Source organism: Lemur catta, chromosome 15 (assembly GCF_020740605.2).
Source record: "Lemur catta isolate mLemCat1 chromosome 15, mLemCat1.pri, whole genome shotgun sequence".
In the NCBI taxonomy this organism is placed as follows: Eukaryota; Metazoa; Chordata; class Mammalia; order Primates; family Lemuridae; genus Lemur; species Lemur catta.
In genome coordinates, this window is record NC_059142.1 from 17,276,940 (window position 1) to 17,290,755 (window position 13,816).

General features: G+C 41.0%; 1 protein-coding gene across 1 annotated transcript in view; it reads right to left on the reverse strand.

The window, feature by feature from the left end:
- VPS53 (VPS53 subunit of GARP complex) overlaps positions 1 to 11,503 on the reverse strand; it is a 137,552-nt gene extending 126,049 nt beyond the window's left edge. Inside the window, exons 1-3 of the mRNA XM_045526163.1 lie at positions 11,286 to 11,503; positions 7,943 to 8,023; positions 214 to 263 (exon numbers count right to left, since the gene is read on the reverse strand). Of these exons, the coding sequence (XP_045382119.1) occupies positions 214 to 263; positions 7,943 to 8,023; positions 11,286 to 11,372 (218 nt within the window). The 5' untranslated portion in view covers positions 11,373 to 11,503. The remainder of the gene's footprint in view (positions 1 to 213; positions 264 to 7,942; positions 8,024 to 11,285) is intronic.
- Positions 11,504 to 13,816: the final 2,313 nt, after the last annotated feature.

Here is a 13,816-nt window from a genome sequence, read left to right on the forward strand (position 1 = left end):
CCTTTTCTTACGAATTGAAGACTGGCCGAAGACTTGAGTTCCTTGCTTCAAGGTTCATATGGAAACCCAGATAAAAGAATAATTTTTTAAAAAATTACTATCTACAGCAAACTTGGTACTTCAGTGCCCTCACATGAAGGTGTGATCCAGAATGCGATTAACTAAATTAACAACACACTTTCCAATTATTAACAATTATACAGTGTTACTTACCTTATTTTCAGTCTAATTTTGTTCACGACTTCGTCTATGTTTGCCAGAGACTATAATAAAGAAGGAAGAATGCCCAGCTGTTATTCCACTTCCTGGAATTCCTCTTTCACAGGGAAATAATGAGTTATAATGGCTATTTATGAAATCTCAAAAAATTTAATCACACTGTATGATACCCTTTTTTTTTAAAGTAAAACAGTAGTTGGCAACTACTGCCAAATCCAGCCCAACACCTTTATTTGTAAATAAAGTTTTATTGAAACATAGCCATGTCCATTCACTTACATATTGTCTATGGCTGCTTGGAGCTACAATGGCTGAGCTGGGTAGTTGTGACAGACATTGTATGGCCCACAAAGCCTACAATGTTTACTCTTTAGACCTTTATAGAAAGTTTGCTGACCCCTGGTATATAGGATTGGGACAAATTCACACAAGAAAATACAGCAACAAAAATAAATGAACTATTACAACACACAACATGGATAAATACTAATAACATAATGATGCACAAAAAAAGCCAGACCCAAGAATATATACTGTATGATTCCACTTATACAGTTCAAAAACAAATGAAACTATTCTTTCATGTTAGAAGCCAGGTAGTGGTTATCTCGGGGAGGTAGTAACAGTGAAGAGGCAGGAAAGGCCTTCTGAAGATGTTTTATTTCTTGATCTGGGTGGAGGTTGCATGGCTATATTTATTTTGTGAAAATTCATCAATGTTCACACTTAAGATTTGTGTACTCCTCTAGATGATGCTATAATTCAATAAGTAAATTTATTTTTTAAGTATATAGAGCCATTAGAAAAAAGTCTGGAAGGATATACACTAGTAGTTGTAGTCTATACTAGCAGCTGTAACCTATAAATTCTAGGATTAGTTTTAATCTATGAAAAGAAGGGATTTCAACTTTTTCTTCTTTTTGCCTATCAGTATTTTCTCAAAACACTGCATTAACTATGCACCACTACTGTAATTATATTTTTTAAAAGATAATGACAATTCAAACGAACCATTTTCGAGCTTAGAGATCAGAAAATGTGGGGAAATGGCGCCCCCTAATGGAGGAGGGCAGGTACCATTTTATAGAACCATTTTAACTCAAGTTTTCAAAATACAATTTTATACATCCTCCTCCTTCCCTCTCCTACAACAGATATTTTATCTCAGAACGAACTGGGGGTAATGCAGGAATTGTGCTTCATCTTATCTGCTATTCTGACCAAGCCAGTGGTTACTCAGAGTTTTCAGAAATCCAAGAACAGCCTGAGGTAAAGATAGATCTCAGAAAAGTTACTCAATCCAATCCAGTTCTGCCAAGTTTGTCACTTTTAAAACCAAACTGAGTATAACACAGATCGTCACCGTGTTAACAGTAGCTGAAGTGTGGCCAAACCCTGCCACTAACTCGCTGGAGGGCAAGTTGTTTAACCTCTCTGAGTTTCTCTGTCCTCACATGCAAAATGGGCATAACAGTTGTTGCCCTGCCCATCTCTGCTGGAACCCACTTTTTCAAAAAATATATTTTTTGGAATTTAAAACAATGTACTTTTAAAATGTTGATAGCAGGGAATCTGGGTGAAGGGCAGCCATAAATTCTTTGTACTATTCTTGCATCTTTTCTAAAAAAGGGAAATAATACCAAAATTTTAAAAAAATTTATATTCTGGCCAGGTGAGGTGGCTCATGCCATAGTCCTAGCACTTTGGGAGGCTGAGGCTGGAGGATCACTGGAAGCCAGCAGTTCAAGACCAGCCTGGGCAAGATAGCGAGACCCTGTCTCTACCAAAAAATAAGAAAAATTAGCCAGGCATGGGAGGATCGCTTGAGCCCAGAAGTTGGAGGCTGCGGTGAGCCATGATGATGTCGTTGTACTCCAGTCTGGGCAACAGAGCGAGATTCTGCCTCAAAAAAAAAAAAAAAATTGTAATCTATTTAAAATTGGTAAAACATGTACATGACCAAAAATTCAGAAAGTAAAAGAGGGTATACAGTGTTAAGAAAGGCTTTCCTTTCCTCTCACCCTGGCCTGCCTGGCCCATCCAGTTCTCTTCCCCAGAGGCAACAGCACCGAGCCAGTTTCTGGTGTGCCTTCTGGGAGGCAGTCTATGTATTGAAAGCACATCCACAAACATCCTGCACCATTCTTTTTTCACTTAACAACAGAACCCACAGGCCATCCCACATCAGTAAGTATTGATTTTTAGTGGTACAACAACCGTTTCTTAAATGTAATAATCCTCAGACATGAAGGTCTTGCTTAAGCCGTAACAATTTTTCTAAGAATAATCCAAAATATTTATACAGTCAGATGTTCAACTGCATTTAAAAGGGTAAAAACCTGGAATAGACCTAATTGCCCATCAACAGAAAAGTCAAACAAGTCAGGCCATATTTCTTCGATAGACTTTTATGCCACCACTACAGACACTGGTCAGGGAGGCTATGAAATAGAAAAGATTGCTTATGACACCATGCCAATAAGAGGAAAACATTTTATAATATCATTTTTATGATATCAAATGTCATTTCTATAATATCATGAATATAGCTATTGAAAAAGAACAGAAAGAAATATCCAAAAATTATAATATTTGATTGAACATTAGGTGGACCCATGGGTGACTGCTTTCCCTTTACTTCCCAAATTTTCTGTTGGGGAAGTAAAAGGGACAGGGTGCTAGCATTTAATGTGGGTTTGCATAAACATGCAACACTGTTCTAGACACTTTACAGAAATATGTCCCTTAATGCCCTCAGCCATACTATACTAGGCACACTATTATCCTCTTCCATGTTAAAATTGGGAAATGTGCTCTGAAAAGATTGACACTGTCTAAGGTCACAGATATAACATGCAGCACAAGCCAGATTCAGTCTGTCCAAGGTCTCCGCTCTTTCTTACACTATCATGCTACCCCCAACGCAATGGTCCTTGACCTACTTTTCCTGTACCCCAAACACCTGGCAGATATGATACACCCTGTCCCCTCTGTTCAGTGCCTTGCCATGGCAATAATCCTCACTAGGGTTGAGGGCCTCTCCTGGTTGGGAAAAAGCCCCATGGGAATCCAGATTGGCTGCCCTGGGTGCAGGTAGTTTATTTCCTGAGAACCACTCATCTAGTTAAGCTGTAATGTGCTTGTACAGCTTTAATTGTATAATTTTAAAATCTTTAATTATTGAAAAGTATTTCCTGATTTTAGTGGTAATTCTTGACAATTACAGAAATTACAGAAAATAAGTAAAATCACCTGTATGCCCAGGAGAGTATAACCGCTATCTGCATTTTTGTCTATTGCCTTCTACTGTTCTTTCTATGAAAATACATGGCTTAAAAAAAATAAGCAATTTGATATCTTCCCCCCTACACACTTAACAATATAGATCCAGAGCATTTGGGAGGGGGTCATTAAAAAGACTTTTTTTTTTTTTGAGATAGGGTCTTGCTCTTTTCACCTGAGCTAGAGTGCAGTGGCATCATCGTAGCTCAGTGCAAACTAAAACTCCTGAGCTCAAGTGATCCTTCTGCCTCAGCCTCTGGAGTAAGCGGAACTACAGGCAAGTACCACCACATCTGGCTAATTTTCCTATTTTTTGTAGAGACGGGGCTTTGCTATGCTGCTCAGGCAGGTCTCAAACTCCTGGCCTCCCACAGTGCTGCGATTATAGGGATAAGCCACTGTGCCTGGCCAAAAATTCTTTATAAACATTCCCATATGACTCTTTTCTCAAAAGTTCCTAATTAGTTTTATAATAGTTTTCCATCAGTTTCATCTAGTTTCCCCTAACCCAAACTGCCAATGAAAACATGACAACTGATTATTTTCAGTTTATTACCAGGGACTAACAAGATTTTCCAGACCATCGTTACCAAACTTCGCTACTCTTCAGAACCTCACAGGAGCTGTTAAATGCAAAAACCTAAGCTCCTCCCAGATGCATCCAGGGATCTGTCCCAGTCTACACTACAGCCTCCAGACAACCCCAGACACACAAGTACTTGCCACCTAATAGAAATACATACACACCCTCCTCAGAATTTAGGTGCAAATTCTTTTTGCATTTTTAATTGATACACAATATTTGTACATATTTATAGGGCACATATGATATTTTGTTATGTGCACAGAATGTGTAATGATCAAGTAAGGGTATTCAAGATAGCTATCACCTCAAGCATTTAACATTTCTATTAAGTTTATTCTTGATATACTGATACCTACTTTAAACAATCTAAACTCATAATTAACAAGTATTTACAGTAGGTCTACAAGGCATATAGATGGTTTTTGCCCAAGTTCTAGCAATAGTTAAAAGAAATTATAGGCCGGGCGCAGTGGCTCACGCCTGTAATCCTAGCTCTGGGAGGCCGAGGCGGGTGGATCGCTCGAGGTCAGGAGTTCGAGACCAGACTGAGCAAGAGCGAGACCCCGTCTCTACTAAAAATACAAAAAAAAAAGAAAGAAAGAAATTATAATTATCCCACTACTTTCTATTCTCTTTTCATTAAAGTCCATGGGAATCTGGGTTGGTAGATGAACCATTAAGTGTAACTCTTGGGACCAGGGGAATAAAGGTGACCCTGTGTCATAAATTTTCTGAGTTACTCTAAGAAACTTCACTACACGTTATTGTGTTCATGGGGGCATAATTAGACAAGACATATAACCGAATCTGTGGAATAACAAAGATCTCGTGCTACCTTCAGTAGTTTATAAAAACAAACATATCAGAAGAGGTAAGAATATGGTGGTTTCCTATATAATTTTCAAATCTAACACTTACTTTTGTTTTCGTGAGTCAGCAATCGCTATCTTCAATACTAGTTGTTCCCAAATGTCTATCTCTAGCTAATTCCTAAAGTTACCCTTTCATACAAAATGATGAGATATAAAGGCTATTTGTGAAATCTCAAAAAAGACAATCACACAGCGTTTCATTTTTAAACTTTATTTTAAAAATTAGTAAGTCTGTTAGAAAGTCTGGAAGGATATATGTCAAGATATTGACAATGATAGAGATTATGAGCTCCACAGTCAAATATCCAGCTACATACTTTCACCTGGATGACCAAATATGTTCAGAACTGAACTCACCCTTACACCCTACGCCTACCACACTTCCCACTGAAACCTGCGCTTTCTCCTTACACTTAACATCGGGTAAAGGTGCCAGTACCCACCCAGTCTATCAGGCTAGAAATCAAAGCTCAAAGTCCTTAACTTGGCCTATAATGCCCTACTAAAATGCCTTTTCCTCAGGGAAGGAAGCCTTCTCAGATTCTTAGACCAAATTCAGGCCTTGTTTGTTCTGCTTCCACTGTATTTGGTATGATTCCTTCATAGCAATGCTGTCACGTCTAAGCTGAGCTTTCTTTATCTCTCTCTGCCTCATTATTCTCACTGTAAAACAAGAATGCTTAGTGCTTACAATGGTGTCTGGTACACAGCAAGCATCCAATAAATGTTAACTATTATGATAGTTGTGGTAGATGTTAGGACTCTTTTAAGAGCAAGTTATATTTAATAATTATACAAACAAGTTATTGTGACTTCATAATTTACTTATAATCTGTTAATTGTGTCATTACCTTTCAAGATAGACCACCGTAAGCTCTGTGATGGTAAGGACCATGCCGCTCTTGCTCACCCCTCTACCACTGAATTTCTTATGAAGCCAGGCAGAGTAGGTTTTCTTTGTTGAGCAAATGAATGAGTGAATTTTGGATTCTACATGAGCCTCTACCTTCATCCCTTCAGACACCAAATTGTGTGACTTCTGTCCCCTAAATAGGTCTCAGATCTAGTTCTCTCCACTCCACAGCCTCCCTTCAGGCTCTCATCCTCTCTCTCAAGTGACCGATAGTATTAGTCTCCTAAATGGTCTTCCTGCCTCCAGTCTCACCTACCTCCCACCCAGTTCATCCCCGACTCTGCTGCCAGATGGGAACATGAATCTGCTCTAGTCATGATCCTCTCAAAAGTGCTTTCATGTAACAGTCTTCAGAGTAAAGGGTTTGCCATACTATTCCTTGGGACGTTAGAAGAAAACATTAAAACCCTATTTTTATTTTTTACTTATATAGCAAATACTACTAAAGCTTAATCTACTGAAGATTGGTACTAGAATATGTACATAACATTTTGGGGACACAGGCTGTAATATTAGCCCAGTGAAAATCAGTTCTGTAAAAAAGTATTTCACTGAGATACCTAGAGCAGCAGCCCCCAACCTTTTCAGCACCAGGGACTGCTTTCACGAAAGACAATTTTTCCATAGACCGGGGAGGTAGGGGTGGGATGGGGTGTGTTGGGGGGTGTGGAGCTCAGGTAATGATACGAGGCCCATTTCCTAACAGGCCATGGACCAGCACGAAGCCAAGGCCAGGGGGTTGGGGACTACAAGCCTAGAGGACATAGATCCTTCAGGATCCTTTCTCTGTCTACCTCCTCAGCCTCATCTCCTACGAGGCTCTGATCACCGTGCAGGCTTTGTGTTTCCCGTTTCTGAGCCTTTGCCCTACGTTTAGAAAGACCTTCTTTCCTTCGTCATCTTGGAAGATTTTCCTGGCTGATCACTCTGCCTAGCATGGTGTCCCACCAGATTGTCACAAGCCTGGCTCCTTCATATCTATCAGGTCTCAGCTTAAAAGAGAACAGCTTCAGAGGGAGCTTCCCTTTAAGCTTCCTTTTTCTAAAGGACTCCCCACCCCATGTCATCATGCTCTATCACTGCACCTGCTTTGATTCACAGCATTAAGCAACCACACTTGATAATTTCCTGTGTATTTATTTGTTGATTTATTTCTTGTCTTCCTCCCCAAATAGACTCCATGAGACCAGGAACTTACCTGTCATGTTTACCATTTCTCCCCAGCTTCTAAAAATAGTGCCTAGCACTTAGTATACACTTAATAAATGACTAGTGAGTCTGACTAAATGAATGAATGAATAAATCCTCTGAGACTTGGCAGACAGACTACCTCCTCTCTGAGGTTTTGATTTTCCTAGGGAGAACTGTTCTTTTGTTCCTCATTGTACCATGTCATATCTCAGCAGCATTCACCAGTGTCTCTCCCTCCACTTGATCATGCACACCTCAAGGGCACACACTGAGTCTTACTCATGACTGTATCCCCCGCACCTGGCACAGTGACTGACAACACATGGCAGGTACCCACTGAATGTTTGCTGGATAAATATATGAAAATTTGAACAGAACTCTAGCTGCCTTTCTCCCAACTGTGCTGCTTCTAATCCTGGTCTACTTCTCACTCAAACACCCAAAAACCAATTCTGTAAGAAAAACCCATCTGTGTAGGTGAATCACCCCATAAAACAGAATAAAACACAAAGTCTAAAAATTTACATCTTGAAATAGGGGCAAAAGTGGCTTTATGACTCTGGGCTTATCTTGCCTGACTCATTCTCACCTCCTCTTTTTTTTTTACATTATAAAAATCCTTTCCAATTTACAACAGAAAATGTGGGGGGACTCTTACACTTAAGAGCACAATTTCTAATAATACGCTCAGCATGCAAAGAATCCCACTCTAATACAACTTAGCTAACTGCCCCATTGGTTACGATGGAGTTTGATTTGAATTTAACTCTCACCTGTTGATCAAGGGCCCTTGGATTATGTAGTATAACACACCAATCATAACATTCAGAATGAGCCAGAAGCCACTGAAATGTAGGAAACCTAAAACTCTATACTTACTTGCTCTGTTGGGAACAGGGTATTGATATACTCAACAGCATTGAAATCTGCTCGATCTAGAGGATCCTGGCTTGGAAATACCTATGTAAAAAGAGAGGCTTATATATCAAAACATCATGTTGTATACCATAAATATATATAATTTTTTAATTTTCCAATTAAAAAGAAAATACATTTTTAAAAATAGGGGATTTAAAAATAACTGTAGGCAAGGCATGGTGGCTCACACCTGTAATCCCAGTGCTTTGGAAGGTTAAGGAGGAAGGATCCCTTGAGGCAAGGAGCTCAAGACCAGCCTGGGCAACATAGCAAGACCCTGTCTCTACAAAAAATTTTTTTAAAAATTAGCTGGTCATGGTGGTGCATGCCTGTAGTCCTAGTTACTTGGGACGCTGAGGCAGGAAGATCGCTTGAGCCCAGGAGTTTGAGGTTGCACTGAGCTATGATTGTCCCACTGCACTTCAGCCTGGGTGACAGAATGAGTCCTTGTCTCTAAAAAAAAACAAAAAAAGTCATCTTTCTCCTCTGTTTTATGTACTAACTATTATTTCTTTCCTATTAGATAGTAAGTTTCCTGAAGACAAAACCAAACCTTTTTTCATTTTCTAATGCTTCACACAAAACAGATACTCAATAAACTATCTTTTAAGGTAAATCCTTAATTTTCAACATCTGCAGTCTTAACATCTTGGCACAACTTAACAGAATGTCCAAATGTGAAAAGTTCCACAGATATCAACCAAATCACAAAGGAAAAGTCAGCAAGCATTGTACACTACTAGATTAAACTGGCGATGTCATAGTTGTATTAAGGAAGCCTCGATAACAGACTTATGTACCATATCTCAATGATGCCTCAGCAGTAGAATTCACTATGCATTAAAGCAATTTGTAAAGTGTCAAGAAATGGAGAGCTGGCACTCAGGTTAACAAAAGAAAGAAAGCCACCTTGAGAAATATACCTAACTCCTTTCAAAGTCACAACCTGAAGAACATGTAACACGGTAGGCTATAAAACCAGTTCAATGATACCCTGGGTACTGGACTTCACCAGCTCAAGACAGTTATAATTGCAGGAAGCAATTTCATCTCTGAAGAAACCTTCCAAAGAAATACAGTGTCAAAGGATCAAAATATCTTCTAAGGTAATTATTATTAGAGTTTAAGGTTACTACAATGTCAAGGGGAGGTGGAGGGAAGGTGGTGAGAAGAAGTAAAGGTGTTCTTTTTTCAAAACGCTTAGTATTTCTGTTTCCATAATATATACTTATGGTGGAGATACGTCATATGCAAACATGATTTACACAACCTCAATTATATGTGCTCACCAGATGGAATGCAGGCAACGCAACTGGGCCTGCCATGAATGTATGGTCCATCATGAACATGATATAAGAGATGTGAATTGTTCAAGTCCTCAAGTTGGTCTCGGTTTCTGCATTCCTCTCACCACTCCTGAGTGTTACCCAGGTTTTAATATGTTTTCATATAACAAAGCCCCTAGCACAAGCCAACTACTTCATCCAGTAATAACTGAAAAAAAGAGTGACTGGTTCCAATGCTGGAGGAAAAAACTAAGAGCACTAGACTTATCAAAGAGATGCTTATACACTGTACTTTAGGAGCAATTTAAAGAATTTCAAAGGTAACATGTCTGTAGTGATTTTCACCTCATGCAATGACTTTGGAACTTAATCTCTGAGTTAAATGTGATTCCATTATGCCAACCCTTCCTGACTCGTCACATACCTCTACTCTTTACAAATATGCTATTGCATAACTGTCTGCAGAACTTCACTCAATCTTAGAATGCTAAAGTAAGAAATAATTCTGAATTCATCCTGACATCAAAGTGTCTGCTTACAAGATAATCCTATGTTATAATTCAAACCTGTTCTTAAGAAATAGCAAAAATCTGCTTTTCTGATATCCCTGTCAGTCAAACAATAACTGACTGTTATTAGTTTCTTCCATTAGAGCCCACTAGGTCCAAAGAGCAACTGAAATGTATGTCTGTTTCTAGCAAAAAGAGGTGGTTGGTGGAGCAGTGTGGCCTGAACACTAAAAGCTTTCCCCAATGGTTTGGAATCCTCATGACGCGACAAATGTGGTTTGCGTTAAGTAATACAACCATTCCTAGAAAACCACACACCAAAAGTCTATAAATGGGACAATATAGATACATAATTTAGTACAGTGGTAGTGGTTGACCCATGATAAGTTTTTTTGTTTTTGTTTTTAAGAGACAGGGTCGTTCTCTGTCACCAAGCTGCAGTGCAGTGGCACGATCATAGCTCACTGCAGCCTTGAACTCCTGGGCTCAAGCAATCCTCCTGTCTCAGCCTCCCCAGTGTCTAGGACTACAGGCGTGCACCACCACGCCTAGCTAATTTAAAAAAAATTTTTTGTAGCGATAGAGTCTCACTATGTTGCCCAGGCTGGTGTCAAACTCCTGGCTCAAGCAATCCTCTTGCCTTGGCCTCCCAAAGTGCTGGGATTACAGGTATGAGCCACCGTGTCTAGTCCATGGTAAGCATTAATGGTCAATATATGTTAACTATTGGTAATAGTAGAAGCAAAGTTTTACTCAGAAAAACTTCCCAGTTGTCATTAAATGAGGCATAACCCTCCTCTACTTAAATCATAACCCTGTGACAATTCCTTTAAGGGAGATTTTCTCCCTTTATCAGGAGCAATAGCCTGTAAAAAAATAGAGGGAGCAAGGCCTGTACAAGAAATCACTATTCCTAACATCATTACTGTTAAAAATTCAATAAACTTGAAAGGAGGGGTAGTCAACTAAAGAGTTCCTGCAAGGAAGAAGGAACTCCAACCTAACCCAAACTAATCAACTGCAGGAATTCTCAATCTTTTAAGTATGGTAACACAGTTATTTTTCAACATTTTCTCTCTGCTCTGCCATCAGCTTCAGAAATTAAACTCACATCATTCTCCCAATTCCAAGCCACTCACAAGGGGCTAGTTTGAGAACCAGGAGCGGCGGCATTAGACTGGTAAATCAATGAACCCCCAGAATCTGAGGTTGCCACCCAAAGGGTCCCTTCTCGGTTCATCCTCTCGAAGAGTTCCTGTGCCCAAACCCACCAGGACGCCCCACTCTCCAAAGACAACCATGGCCTACCTAGAAAGGATTTTCTTTCCCTCCCCTGAGTCAGAAACCCCTTTCCACCTCCATCTCTCCGCAAATCTTCGCTTTCCCTTCTGCACAGAGCCCCCACCTCTCTGTCCAAAGACCGCTTCCTCCCCGCCCCTCCCCAGGTCCCACCGCCCAGAGCTGCCCCAGCCTCCGCACGCCTCTCTCCCGAGGGGGCGGAACGCTCACCTGCTCTATGGCTAGCTGCACCTCGGGCGTGAGCTGCAGCACGGCTTCCAGCTCCTCCACGAACTCCAATTCCTCCTCCTCCATCATGCCGCCACCCGGCCTCCTGCCGACCCCTACCCAAGCCCCACTCAAAGCCCCAGCCCTCGCCCAGGCCCCAGAACAGCAACCCTCCGATTGCGGCAACCAGGCAAGTTCCAGCTCTCTCAGCCACCCCGGCACTTCCGGGAAGCCTGGTACTTCCGGGATCCGGGGCACTCTGGGATAGTGGAGGACTGACCACTGGAAACATTCCTATCACGTCCGTAGAGTCTCCCGGGGATCCCGTTAGCCCGGCGGCCTCGTCCTTGAGATGGTAGGGGCCTTCTTCCCCTGCATAAGGCGCGCCCCCCGCTGAGGGCCCGGGTGTCGGGGGAGAGAGCCCGCCTCCCACTGGGTGTAAGCCCCTGCAGCATTGCGACCGACGGACGGCTACTTCCGCGGGCAGCGAAGCCGGCAACCCTTCAGCTCCCTGGGCCCCATTGGTCAGGGGCAGTAGTGTCCCCCTGCCATCGGGGGTGAAATGACCCCAGCCGGTAAGTGGCAGTGTTACCAAGGACAGTTGTAGGATGGGACAGCGTCCACTTGATAGGGATAAGTTCCCCTTGTGCCAGGCCACCAGGCACAGTTTTTTCTGGGGGTGACTGCAGCTTCTTTATTGGGAAAGTTAAAAAAATAATAATAAGATAAAATAAAAAGCCAGATTAGACAGTGCCCTAACGCTAGGAAAATGTTTACTTTCTGAGATTCTGAATATCAAGGGTCTAAGTCCCATTCTACCACTGAGAAGCTGTGTGATCTGGAACAAATTATTCCATCTGCTCTGCTTACCCTGCGTGGATGTGGTGAGTATGAAATATTAAAAGCACTATACAAATGTAAGCTAGTAATACAGGAAATATTAGGGTGTCTTGGCGCTTATTCACTGCGAAGGGAGAAAGAAGCCAGATCACCCTGTGGAACCACTTTTTCTGCAGATACTAAAGCAGTGAGAGAATTGCAGCCAAAGGAAGAGTCTGCTTTACCAGTTGAACGTTGTGAAACCCGATGAGGGAAGAGTCCCTGGCCTACTACTGAGCTATTTTCTTATAGTAAAGAATTTTTTTTTTTTTTTTTTGAGACAGGGTCTTGTTCTGTCACCCAGGCTCGAGGTACAGTGGAGTGATCATAGCTCACTGTTACGGTCAAACTCCTCCTGAGTAGCTGGGACTACAGGCATACCAGGCTAATTTTTAAATATTTTTGTAGAGATGCAGTCTTGCTAAGTTGCTCAAGCTGGTCTGAAACTCCTGGTTTCAAGGGATCCCCTCCACCCCAACCTTGGGCTCCCAAAATGCTGATATTACACCTGTGAGCTACCACACCCAGTCTTTTTTCTTTTATTTTTCATTGATGAAATAATAATTGTATAAAAAGTATAATTTCTTACAATAAAGGAATGCTTAAAAATGTAAATTGAGCCCAATGTGGTAGCCCACACCCATAGTCCCAGCTACGCTGGAGGTTGAGGTAGGAGGATTGCTTTAACCCAGGAGTTGGAAGCCAGACTGGGCAAAATAGCAGGACTCCATCTCTAAAAATAAATAAATCCTCAAGTTGAAATTTGAGGAGCCAAAAATAATAATAATAAAATAAAAATAAAAAATGTAAATCGGCTATACAATAGCATATTTTTGATTTCATAATATCATGGTTTGGATTTTTTTTTTGGAGACAGAGTCTTGCTCTGTGACCCCAGGTAGAGTGCAGTGGCATCATCATAGCTAACTGCAACCTCAACTCGTGGGCTCAAGTGATCCTCCTGCCTCAGCCTCCCAAGCTGGGACTACAGGCATTCGCCACCATGCCCAGCTAATTTTTCTATTTTTAGTGGAGATAGGGGTCTTGGTCTTACTCAGGCTGGTCTTGAACTCCTGAGCTCAAGCAATCCTCCCACCTCGGCCTCCCAAAGTGCTAGGATTATAGGCATGAGCCACCATGCCTGGCCTGGAAAATTTTTTTAATGACATGGAAAAATGCACAATATATTTCAGAAAGCAAATTGTATCATGTATTTCAGAAAACAAAAATATACACTATGGTCCCAGTTCGTGTGTGTTTTGTGTCTATAAAACCGATAGCAAGGAAATATTACTTTCTGCAGGTGATGGAATGTACATTCTTGGTTCATTTTCTCAAATGTCTGCAATGAGCCTATAGTACTTTTATAATAAAACATAAATGCCTTTTTTTTAAAAAAAAGGAAAAGGTTATTCTATCTGCCTGTCCTGGATATTTTTTCATTTTTAAAATTAAGATATAATTTACATATAGTAAACTCCACCCTTTTAGTTTACGATGTCTTGAGTTTTGATAAATGCATATAGTCATGTAACCCCCACCACAATCTAGTTCTAGGACACTTCTATTATCTCCCCAAATTCCCTCACACCCCACCCCATCCACTGGCAACCATGGACTTGATTTTTGTCCCTATAGTTTTGACGTTTCCAGAG